The sequence below is a fragment of the Doryrhamphus excisus genome, chromosome 1, assembly GCF_030265055.1.
Source record: "Doryrhamphus excisus isolate RoL2022-K1 chromosome 1, RoL_Dexc_1.0, whole genome shotgun sequence".
Lineage (NCBI taxonomy): Eukaryota > Metazoa > Chordata > Actinopteri > Syngnathiformes > Syngnathidae > Doryrhamphus > Doryrhamphus excisus.
In genome coordinates, this window is record NC_080466.1 from 7567375 (window position 1) to 7580124 (window position 12750).

Below are 12750 nucleotides of genomic sequence, written 5' to 3' on the forward strand. Positions count from 1 at the left end.
ACGCCTAATCACTTTAGGCCCCTGTAACTGCTGTGTCCCGTCCTCGTAAAAAGAACAGCAACTGTTTTAAAATTGACTTTTGCTCCACTAAAGCTGGCGTTTCCTGTCTCTTTGGAGCCCCTGAGTATTGACGACAGATTGGTTGTCATCGGATTAATCTCATAATGGCAAAACTGCACAGGCCTGATTCTCATCCAACATTACAATTATCAGCTCAGATGACTTTACCGTAATATGATTTGGTGTTATGTTTAGAAAGGAAAACAGCCTTTGTCTCAAAGTCATGTAGATTTTATGCTGGGAATTTTTAAAGTGACATATACCGTAGTATGTAGGGATCCCAATTAATACATGAGTGAAATTGGCCCATACCAATATTTTCATAGACTATTTCAAGCCAAACAAAGCCAATATGCTTATTTTACCAGAACATTACCAAAATACTGATATCCACAACTTGTATTTTGTATTTCACAATGCATTTATTTCTACTCTTCTCACATTATTAGCTGAAATCCAGAATGAATAGCAGGTTTATCCACCTCTGCTGGGTCTCTTCAGCTGCATCCGCTCCCTTCTAAAACGCAGATGCAGCCAAGTCCCTCAAATATCAGATCAAATATCAGTGTGATATACACCCTGGACTGGTCGGCAGCCAATCACTGGGCACATATAGACCAACAACCATTCACACTCACATTCATACCTATGGACAATTTGGAGTCGCTAAAGCTAAACCAGAGTGCTAAAAAGTGACTCTTTACATGAGTTTTTCCCAACCACTGTCCTGCAGCGCATTGCTTTGCTGTGAGAGATCATCAGGTGACCTGTGGGGATGATTAATTTCACTTAATTGGTCCAAATTTATTATTTATGTTCTACAATTGATGTGTCCATCTGTCAATGCCAGCGATGTACTGTATGTACAGTATACTGACAGGCAGAGCAATGAAATGCTCTTCCACTAGGTGGCACAATGTACATAATTAACATGTGTATTCACTATTGCCCTTCATACAGCATTTTATTTCCTAGTCTAGAAAAAAATGCATTGTGTCAATAAAATTTGCAAACACCGCTTTAAAAAGCTTGTTTTCAAAATGCTGGTCTCAATGCTTCCATGAGAAGATGAACGCAAAGCGACCTCTTTCACATTAACAACAACTTCCATCCTTCCAAAAGTTAAATATCAGAAATGGTAATTATATCTGTATAATTAGTTGAATCTACTTCAATTTTTCAATGAGGTGCTGCTCTGTTGAAATAAATGAATGCAATGTAATTTCCTCACTCATTAGAGCACTTACAGTTGTAATCATGCCTCGGCTGCTGCTAATAACATCTTGTCTACAGTATAACACATTATCAGTGTGTTACTGTGATGATGCTGATATGTTTTTAAAAATAAATGATCTAATTTGTATATGTTTTTATGTTTGTTGCCAGAAGGATCTTCCACTGCCACGGAAAAGTAGCAGGTAGGTTCTTTTTTATTCAAACTACTCTGGTCATTTTTTATATACTGTGTTATAATGCATGCAGAGGCACACATGTATTTTCCAGCATTAGTTCGGGAAATTCAGGCATATAAGCGGTTAATGGGTCTTTATAAGTCTATTAATAGATATTTTACTCCTTTTGGACACTTGCATTTGTTCATCTTACAAATATCTCAATATGTGAGTAAATATGCCAGAAGATAATACAGTCCTAGATAGAACCCTTGGATCAACCTTAGGGGGGGTAATTGTGTTTCATTAGCATAAATCAACATAACTGACATTTTTGCAATTTAAATCTCAGTTTCAGTTAAACACGTTGATCTCAACTAATCTTTTTGGACCTTATTACAACTTTTTCAGGGTTATTTAATGAATGGATTAATGCACGTTCCTTCATAATGTCAACTTTAAAGCGAGATATAGAGACATTCTACGACAGCTTTGCAAAGAGACACCATACAGACAGACACGGCATTTCCACTGAGGTGGATTTAGAAGCTTTTGCAATCATTTTCAATGCCATTTAGAACTATAAATGTTTGTATAATCCTGACAAAGTTGATTAAAATATTGGTATGTGGTAAAACTACAAAGAACACAATATAGTGGAACCGCAAAGGTTGAAAATGACCCATAAAAAACAGTAGAAATATAAATATTTTGTTCCAGGGTTAAATTGACACCCATTGTGAAACCTTTATTAACTTACTGGCATTGAGGTTTTGAAAAATCAGTCTTACCTTTCTTCAGTGGTGAAAAGAAACTGACTGATATTACATGAATAAAACAAAACCAAGATCGTACACTTTATATTATATAATATTCTTAACTGATGCAAGATGTTACTGCTGCATGGTAAAACCTTTTAACCATATTGTACTGAAAAGCCACTTTCTTTGTTACAATAATATCTGGAAATACAGCATGAATTTTTATGTGTGATCATGTGGTAGTCATTACAATTTTTTTATGCTATCCCTGGTAGAGCAAAAACTGTGGTGCAGCAAAAACACACAAAACATCATATCATGTACAATGGCATAGTTTTAGCGTCATTTTTTAACATTTTGAATGAATACCATATTGTACAACATTTAGAGAGAGAAGTGCCGAGGGTCAGAGGCTGCAAAATCAAAGCATGCAGAAGACACCATTTTAAACCAAGGAGTCAATATTATCATTGCATCAACATTTTCAAGTCCTTACATTAATATTTTTGTTTTATGGTCTTTTTCTTGTTTCATGGTGTTTTTGGAATGCAGTGCAGGTACAATAAAAACAGAGCTACAAGCTGCAAATGGCTCCTGGGGCCACACTTCAGGGAGTTTGACTTCCACTATTATTTTCTGGAACATGTGTGCATGTGTCTCTGTCTATGGTGCTGAAACTCACTGTGCCTATCTCTCACGCTCGTTTTTCTAACAGTAATTATCTCTCTGAGAGTTGAATCCCTGCTGCTGGATTTTTGCAGCCTCAAAAATTAAAGCAAAAATGTCTCCAATGCTGAAATTGCTGACATTGCCAGACAGGATTTGGGGAAGAGTGTAATTCTATCACATTGCTGACATTATCATCATTTGGGGGTGTTGAAATTCTTTAAATCTTTCCTACAGACATGAATACATTTAATTACTGAACACTGTTATCTGCCTGTTAGTCATGTAAATTGTTATAAGCAGAGGGTGCTGGCAATTTAAGATGGTTTAATGATAATGCATGGCTAAATAGAAAAAGAGATAGTGTGTGTGTGTGTGTGTGTAGTCATCTCACTCAGTATTCTTCAAACACCTGCAGGGCAGGGATGTTGTCTGGTAGCAAGAGCGTCGGTCTATGCCCACACTGTGAATTTCAGTGCATTAATTACTGCCATGCTAAGTTTTACTGCATGTGCATGTCCTTGGCCTGTTGTGTTCTTCTGTGGTTTTTGACCCTCATATGGAGAGGGAAGAGCTGTTGCAGCGGCAGATACAATAAGGAACATGCCTGAGCTTACTTGGTCCTCCAGTGGATGGAGGTCAAGTCTCACTGGACTATTATTTCAGCTTGACCCACAGACATGCAAATATTGAGCATGAGAACATTTTTTATCATATCATGCCACCCACCCCCTGCCCCACCAAGGCACCATCAACCCCCATCTCTTCCTCACCATGTATATTTCATCCATTCAGACTTGTACATTAGAAACGGCATCCATTATTCAATTAGTCCTCTTGGCATCACTGTGTAGCTGTCGGCCCGTGTCAGCTTTAACGTTTGGTAGGTTTTGTTAAAGCTTAAAAGGGGGGAGGGTATAGCAGTGCTCGTCCTGTCTGACATTTCACTTGGACTGGAAGAATGTCTTCTTTTGAGGGGGATATATTGTGTCAAAATTTCACATGAAGAGGTTTTCGCTCGGTTTCAGATAATTTTTAGTGACGTCAGTACAATCAAGACTTCCTTATATGGGCTGCAGATAGCCTAGCATTAACTAAACTCGAACCTACGTATCTGGAAGTTCTCAGGAGTGACCAATCACAGTGGAGTGGACATGCCTGGAGGTGGGCTGTGGGTAGAATAAATTAAACAGACTGTTCGGGTCGGAAGCAGGAAATCCATGGGAATGTTGCACAAATAGGTGCAGAATCTGAAAGATCTAGAAAGCTTTCTGTGTAGGTTATATAGAAGACCACAACTCATTACAAAGGGCTGAAAATTAGCATTTAAATAATCTTATCTTAAAATAAAGAAATAAATTAAAATGTAGGTACTTACATTTTTGGAATGTCATTCATCATCTGTGTATTATAACAAGTTAATATGATCAAGCTAGCAATTAAGCTAATTGGGTCATATTATGACTATGAAGCCCTCTAAAAAAAACTCTAACAGCGTTTTATCATTTGATATACATACTGTGATCATACAAGAAGTATATTAATGATAAAATGTAATACTTTCACTATCTGGCCGTATTTTGATAAAACATTACCGAAATTCTTATGTCAAATGATCCTGTAGCCTGCACATTAGTGTTGTGCAATGTTGTGTAAACAAAGAATAATATGAGTGTAAAGGTGACCATAGGGTTGTTATTTCATATGTACAGGTCTCTAATGATGGTAAAAACTGTATTTAAAAAGTAATTAAAGGGGATTTCTATGCTCCAACTATGAAAATATTCAGTTTATTAATATTGAATATTGAGTCCGGAAATTCACTTAGGTCTTGAACCAGTTCACGGCTGTAATTTGTCGTAGAATGATCCAGCTTTGTGTGGCTTCTTCATACCAACATGCTTGCCATCCATTTTTTTTTGGTGCAGTCCTAGTGTTACATTATGGCTCTATTTTAGAAGAACATGTTTCAAAATCTGTGCATACTGTATAATGCCATGTTGATCACTTGCACAAGCAATTTGGCTTCATTAATTCATGTCCAATTCATCTGGCTGCTAATCAGAAGTACACCGACTCCCACCTGGGGTCTCATTTATTTAAAAAAAAAAAAAAAAGTGCCACCCACTTCTCTTGCAAGTCAAATTCTGCACAATAACACATGTTCCCCCTGAACTTCCCCACCCCCTCCTCAAATGAGTCTTTGCTCTGCTGCTCTGTCATGTCTCACATCCACTCTCACATCTCCCATCTATACGATATGTGTTTGCACCCCCCCCCCAACCCTTTTCCCTCCTCCCTCTGCTCTTCTCCGTCTGTCGGTCTCCAACTCGCCCCCTCCTCCCCCCTTTGTCCTCCCTCCCTGCACTCTTCCTGCCTTGGCACATGATCCATGAGCACACAAACCTAAGAAGGGATGCAGCCCTTGCTTGTCTAACGTGTCCTTACTCTGCCTGCTGACATCTCCAAATATCATGCTCTTCATTTACCTCCCTCCTGCACATTGGAGAATGTGTGTGTGTGTTGAGCAGACATACTGGCGTGGACTGTAGTGCTTGCCTCTTGACTGCCTGTGTGTGTGTGTGTCTGTGTGTGCGTACGCTCAGCTGCGCTCATGTTCACCTGCCAACACAACCTCTCCTGATAGCGACATGTTTCGACGCACAAAAAGGTAACAACATGTCTCTTTGTGACCGCCGCCGCCACTACCGCCGTCGGGCTGTCTTACGTTCATTAGCATGTACGCTCCGTGTGTCAACTCTGTGTATGTGTGTGTGTTTTTTTTTCCGCTGATGTTTCCGTTGTCCCTGCCAGCTATCGTGCTGTCTCACAGTTGTCGCCCTGTCTCCATTTAGCTCCAGCAATATGGTGTGTGTGTGTGTCATTTGTGTGTAAGGGCTTTCTTAATTTATAAACACAATGCATCTATATACCAAGCTATGTGTGTGTCATTGTTTTTATATCTTTGTTGGTCCCAGATAGACACAAACTGGAGCAAACAACCCTTTTGGGAGTAAAAACTTAAAGGTTAGGATTTTTACTTCAAGGTCAGGATTCAGCTCAGCTGTGATGGTTAAGGGGAGGGGCCAAAAGACTGTCAGTAAATAGGTCATGAAGGTGTCCTCTTAGACATGAATACTTGTTGGTGCGTATGCTATGGTCAGAGTCAGTGTCCTGTTAAGTGATATAAGTGGGTGTTGTGGCAAAGGTATGCTTGGCAGTTGCCCTGTGTGTTTGTGTGTGTGCATGTGTGTGTGTTTGTGTGTGTGTGTGAGAGAGCAAGCTAGCATGATTGGCAATGTCCAGGGAGTGCTTGTGTAGTAGAGAGCCAACAGTGGGCAGTGCAGTGCTGAGAGTGCTGTCTGCCTGGCACCATTCCTGGCTTTTCTTCTCCCTCTGTGCCACTCGTTATCCGCCCCCTCCTCCCCTCCACTTTTTTTTTTTTTTTTTTAGCCTGAACCCTCAGCTTCCATTGTTTTTGTCTCTCATCCACTCTATTCTTGAATTTGTGTCCCTGAAGTCCACCATCTGTCTCCCATCTTTCCATTTCATCATCTCTATGGAGCGCTTGCCAGAGTAGCTCTATTAGTGTGTTTGTTGTTAGATGGTAGTCATCTCAATGGGAATATTATTTTTTTATACATTTTTTCATACACACCATCCAGTTACATCTGCACAATCTGATGTGATTCAATACAATAGCTGCCTTTTAGAAGATAATGCTTAAAAATGTATTTATTTAATATGTTTATTATTGTGGTTGGAGTGGAAAAATATGGCCTAAAGTCAGTTTAGTTAGCACATCCAAACCCCTTTTTGCGAGTTTGAAAGTTCTCCACCTGCTTGTGTAGGTTCTCTCCCGGTGCTCTGGCTTCCTCCCACATGTTAGTTTAATTAGTTGCTTTATTTATTACTTCCTTATTGTTATTTGTGCCATGCTGACCCCACGTATACTCAAAAAAAAACCATTGCCGATTTGTGTCAATCCATATCCAATATCCCATATCTCCTGATGATATAGATATATAGATATAGGTGTCTTACCACTGAGTAAGTTTATCCATAATCAGAACAATAAAGGTCCAAGCTGTATTTCTGTGTGTCTTTGCCACGGAGGCACAACAGCAAATCAGGACTGGTGTTTAATGTCAGCTGACTGATGTCATATGACAGCAACAAAGTGATGTTTATGACACATGCCTTCTCAATTGCCGTAATAGTCACCTTGATATACAGTATCAGTTGGAAGGTGCCTGGTAGAATACATTGTGCTCATCTGCGATTTCTAGTAAAACTAAGGACAATAGCTTCTGCGTTGACTCATACTAAGTGCAAGTTGTACCTAAAGTGAGTATTTCCATGAGTGGAAATAAGAATGAGCTGCTTAACATACAGCAACAAACACAAATACAGCGACTTTATCAAACACAGCATGGATAAAAGATGAGAGGAAATGGAAAGATGGCTGTATGGGGGGGATTCAGTAAATGAGTCATATTAAGGTAGAAGAAAAAAGTAATTATGTTAACCATTATTATCCATCATATTTGTAAAGGTGGAATTTTTTGATAGAGCTCTTGCTGGGACTTCTCAAGCATTGAATGATGGGGAGTGGCGTGGGGGTCTTAATCAACACACGGCCCGCGGGCCAAATGTGGCCCGCAGGACACTAGTTTGAGGCCCCCGCCTTGATATGAAAGTTTAATGTTTAAAGTTTGATGTAGATGCTGTATGGTACCATGTACCCAGAAAAAATTATTACGTTTGATTAATGTTCATGTTAAAGGTTAAATAACTGTTAATAGTTATCCTCCCTATCCGTGTGGAAGTGGTAAGTTTTTGGCTATTTAAGTTTAGAGGAAATAACTTGAAGGCTACCGTTTAGGTCGCTAGCTCTCTAGTTTGCGAGTTAGCATGTCTCAAGACCCTGCAGTTGCGCAATATGTTGTAAATAAAAAGAGTATAAATGTGACTATAGTCGTGTTTTGTCATGTCTACAGGGCTCTAATAATGCTTTGTTCATTTTAATCTGAAAAAATAATTTGTCTACCTACCAACTATATGTGGTTTCTTTAGTTTTTATTATTTGCCGTTTTATTATTATTATTATATTTATGTATTTATTTATTACTGATTGATTGATTTTCTTTATTCTTGATTTTTTTTTATTTATTTTTCATCTTATTTTGTGTAGAAAAATAAAAAGTAAGATATTTGAGAACAGTGTAATGTTTTATCAGAGCTTTTCTTGTAGAAAATCGAAACCAAAGCCAAGTTTATTCATTTTTCTGTTTTTAATAAATGCGTTTTTTGTTGGGTTTTTTTTTGGAAAACCTGATGCGGCCCAGTCTCATCCAGACCCTAGCTCCAGTGGCCCCCAAGTAAATTGAGTTTGAGACCCCTGGGTTAATTGTTTAGAAAGGGTGAATTCTTTAGGTGGTCTTACATCATATCCACTGTGGCTATGCTTGCAAAATATATCCATCAATACTTGTATCATCCAACAGAAAATACTACTGAGATGGGGATTAATATGAGCATCATTACATCTGCATATTTAGCAGTTGGTGTTTATATCTCTTAAAATAGCCAACTACAATAAATGTGTTTTCTTATTCTTAAGTAAATGTAAAAAAAAAGGTAAATTTACTCAATTGAAGCCACGAAATAGACCTAATGATGTCCATGAGCTCTTGTATTGGATGTCATTTCAATGTGCGGGCCAGGGAGAGAATTCAAATAGTTATTTGTCAGTTATTGCAAGTCATCCTGAATGCAGCATATTCATTCCACTCCACACTCGTCTCTATAGCTGCCAAGATGCTGCAGAGATGAACCAAATTGTCTCGTCACCCTGCTTGAAAGGGGATTAACACAGTCAATAAGAGTTCACCGCCAGGCCACCACAAACGTCTGCACAAAATCTCATCTGAATCCGTTTTATGCCCGTTCAGATGTTTCAGTCTGACTAACATCGCCATTCCTAAAGAGCTTATAATGGCTGTTTTCCTGGCTGGCGGTGAGATAATGTTTTGTGCACACTGCCAAACAGGCTTAGCTAAAAGAAAGACCGTTAAAAAAAAGAGACAGACAGAGAGCATGAGGCAGAAGAGCGAGGAAAAAGAGAGGTGGGTTGAAAGGCGCAGCTGGGGGGAACGACATCTCAGCTACATTTAAGAGAAGCCCACTGAGGTTAACTGTGCCCATGATTATACCCTCTCAGTCTATTTACTTGTCTCTATTCTTGCTATTTTACAGTTGTTTACATGTTGACACTGTAACAAAGAACCAGGAGGTTTTCCCCCCCTGCTTTTCACCATCAACAGCGTGTAGGATTTTAATTATTACGCTAAAAAAAAAATATATAACACTTTTTCATGAGCTGAGCTCAAAGATGCTGGCATGACGGGGACCACGCCTTGTGCCGTAATTGGCTGCAGGTAGCAGTGGTTGGCTGCTGGCCGCATTGGGAACCCTTTCACCTTAGTGGTGCTGGTCTAGTGTTTATGTGTGTAAACACTGTGTTATACTTGTATGCCAAATTGTATGCTGAGTTTTTTTTTAACAGTCCCACACTGTGCTCCTTCATTTTAGGAGGTTAGTTTGGAATTGTTCTACCTAGTTTTATTGTTATACCACTCCTTCATCGTCCAATCATCTTGTCCTGTCACCCCTTGTCTCACTGCATAGTATTTTGTTTAGGTATGGATGGATGATTGCACAATTTTGCTTGTACTCCTGTATAATTGATAACAATAAAGGCCCGTTCAAGATAGAAATAGTACTTTTTTAGTATTTTAGTACTGAGTTTTGCCAGTGGAAAGCCATCAGTAGTGAGTAGATTTGTGTCAAATCAAAATCAAATCAACTTTATTTGTATAGCACTTTTCCTGCAGAGACATGCAACACAAAGTGCTTTACAGAATTAAAAACACTTACCACAATTAAAAGGAAAAACAAATACTAAGAAAGCCCCTCCCTCCCACCCTCCATACCAGACACACACACACAATCACACACAATCACACACAGTAGGGAGACATGGCATGGCACTGAGGATCAAGGAAACGCCACCTTTGGGGCCGTCCACACTGAGGACCAGCACCCGGGTCCCCCGACTCTGACAGACGGGCGGGCCCCCACATTAAAGGGAGGAACCCCTAGCCGGCCGGCTCGAAGGGACCCAAGGATGGCACCCCCTCAGCAGCCCCGACACAGCCCCCAGTGTGGAGGACCCCCTCTGAGGAAATACTGGAGTTAAAAGCTAAAGACTAAAAGCATAAAATAGGACTAAAAAGATAAAAACATAAGAAAAGTTTAAAAATATTAGTTAAAAGCCTGATTAAAAAAAGTGTGTCAAGGGTCTTCCCCTGACCCACAAAGGGAATTGCAGCATTTTTTTTTAACCTGATGCATGAACATATGTTGTACATGCTTCTTGTTACATGCATATGACGGTAGGATCTTATATGTATATTGCATTGCCGCTCCCTTTATGACAGCCGCTGTACTGGTATGGCAAAGCACTGCAGCATCAAACATGGAAACTATGGAAACTCTTCTGCTCCTGTTGTTTGTATGTCGCTACCATCTGTTGTTGACTGGTAGTCAGGCTGAGCCCAACCATCACACACTGTGCTTGTCTTTGATCGTCTTACACTGAAACGCATGCGATTGCAGATGCTGCTGTCAAACCATGCGTTATAATTGGTCGTTAATAATGAATTTGGGTTGGATTGGTTATAATTACAATTGGCCATATTACAATTAGTTACAAATTGGCTGCAATTGTGGACACAGTTGCGGATGTTATATTCAACATCTACAGCAGGGTTCTCAAACACGCGGCCCGTGGGTCAAATGTGGCCCGCAGGACACTAGTTTGAGGCCCCCGCCTTGATATGAAATGTGATTTAATGTTAGTGCGGCCCGCGCAAGTTGGATATGGGTGCTGTATGTTATCATGTACCCAGAAAAAATTATTACGTTTGATTAATGTTCATGTTAAAGGTTAAATAACTGTTAATACTTATGCTCCCTATCCGTGTGGAAGTGGTAAGTTTTTGGCTATTTAAGTTTAAAGGAAATAACTTGAAGGCTACCGTTTAGGTCGCTAGCTCTCTAGTTTGCGAGTTAGCATGTGTCTCAAGACCCTGCAGTTGCGCAATATGTTGTAAATAAAAAAAGTATAAATGTGACTATAGTCGTGTTTTGTCATGTCTACAGGGCTCTAATAATGCTTTGTTCATTTTAATCTGAAAAAAATAATTTGTCTACCCACCAACTATATGTGGTTTCTTAAGTTTTTATTATTTGCCGTTTTATTATTATTATTATATTTATTTATTTATTACTGATTGATTGATTTTCTTTATTCTTGATTTGTTTATTTATTTTTCATCTTATTTTGTGTAGAAAAATAAAAAGTAAGATATTTGAGAACAGTGGAATGTTTTATCAGAGCTTTTCTTGTAGAAAATCGGAACCAAAGCGAAGTTTTTTTAAATTTTTTTGTTTTTAATAAATGCATTTTTTTTTGGAAAACCTGATGCGGCCCAGTCTCACCCAGACCCGAGCTCCAGTGGCCCCCAAGTTAATTGAGTTTGAGACCCCTGATCTACAGTGTAGCCCTCTAAAGGGGTCCCATTTTCTGATTTTTATTTTCCACCCCAGTTCCCAAACGTGTAAATATGCACTCACCTTTAAGAGGACATGAGGGACTGGCAAAGAGAGCGGGAGAGACATCACCTGACAGGAAGTGTGTGTAATAGATCGATGGCGCAGCCATCAGGAAGTGTGTGGCGTCCTCTGTGCCCTGTGAGTCAGCAGTATATCAGCTTAGTGACTTGACTTTTTCCATTTCCTTTAATGGATCTTATGTTAATCCACTTGAATCTGTTGGTGATGTCCGATCGTAATCTGTATTTTAATTCCCTCTCTGTCTCTGTTCATTTTATTGAAATAAATGATGAATGACTCTCTTATATACGGTATATACTTCTATTATATATACTAACAAAAGATGGGAGTGTCAAAGGTTAAGTCTGCAGTAATGACTCTTACAGAAGCTTTGACGAGCAATTATCCTCCCTGCAGGCAATGTGGATGGCATCAGTATAGTAATATGGAAGTGGCTGTGGTTAGCATGTTGGCCACACAGTCAGGAGATCAGGAAGACGTGGGTCGAATCTCCGCTTGGGTATCTTGTGTAAAGATAGCACTTTTTAAGTGGTGGCTTACAAGACTTCTGAATTAATGGGAATTTTAGTTGACTTTGCACAAGTTGGTTTCTGTTCTTCTGCAATATTTGTGAGCTCAGGCTTTACCAGAAGAGGTCGTCTTTATTTGGTAGATTTCTCCTACTCTTCTTTGTAGACTGTAGCACTGTGTCGGTATTCGATGTTAAAAGACCAGCTTCAAAATAATGGTGATTGGACACTAATGTGTATAAGCTTCTATGTTGTCACCATGGCAATTTAATGGAGATTTTAATTAGTCATTTTAATGGAGAGCCTTTGTGACATCGCTACTGAAATTTTGTGCGTGCATTTTTAAACTGTGCTAGTTTTGCATATACATTCATTGCCATTTTTATTTTAAAAATACTCTTGTTGGTTTTAGTATTAGTATTAATATTTTTAGTATTCTTTGCTTCAATGAGTCCCATGCTGGTCAATTCCTGAATATTTGGATTTCTAAGAAAAAATTCCCATGGTAAGTCATACAAATCCAGTGTCAAAACGGAATCCAGTGCCCAAAAAGCATTCACTCATTAGTGATTCTGTCTGTTGAGAAGAATGGATTGCATTTTGTTTTCAGAGTTGGGACACCATAGACAGATTCAGGCCAGGGAATCTTTTAATCACCTTTAT

At 39.1% G+C, this 12750-nt stretch overlaps 1 protein-coding gene across 1 annotated transcript in view; it reads left to right on the forward strand.

Moving 5' to 3' along the window:
* Nucleotides 1–12750, forward strand: part of mast1a (microtubule associated serine/threonine kinase 1a) — a 58886-nt gene that overhangs the window by 11357 nt on the left and 34779 nt on the right. The window contains exon 2 of the mRNA XM_058090587.1: nucleotides 1447–1478. Within this exon, the coding sequence (XP_057946570.1) occupies nucleotides 1447–1478 (32 nt within the window). The remainder of the gene's footprint in view (nucleotides 1–1446; nucleotides 1479–12750) is intronic.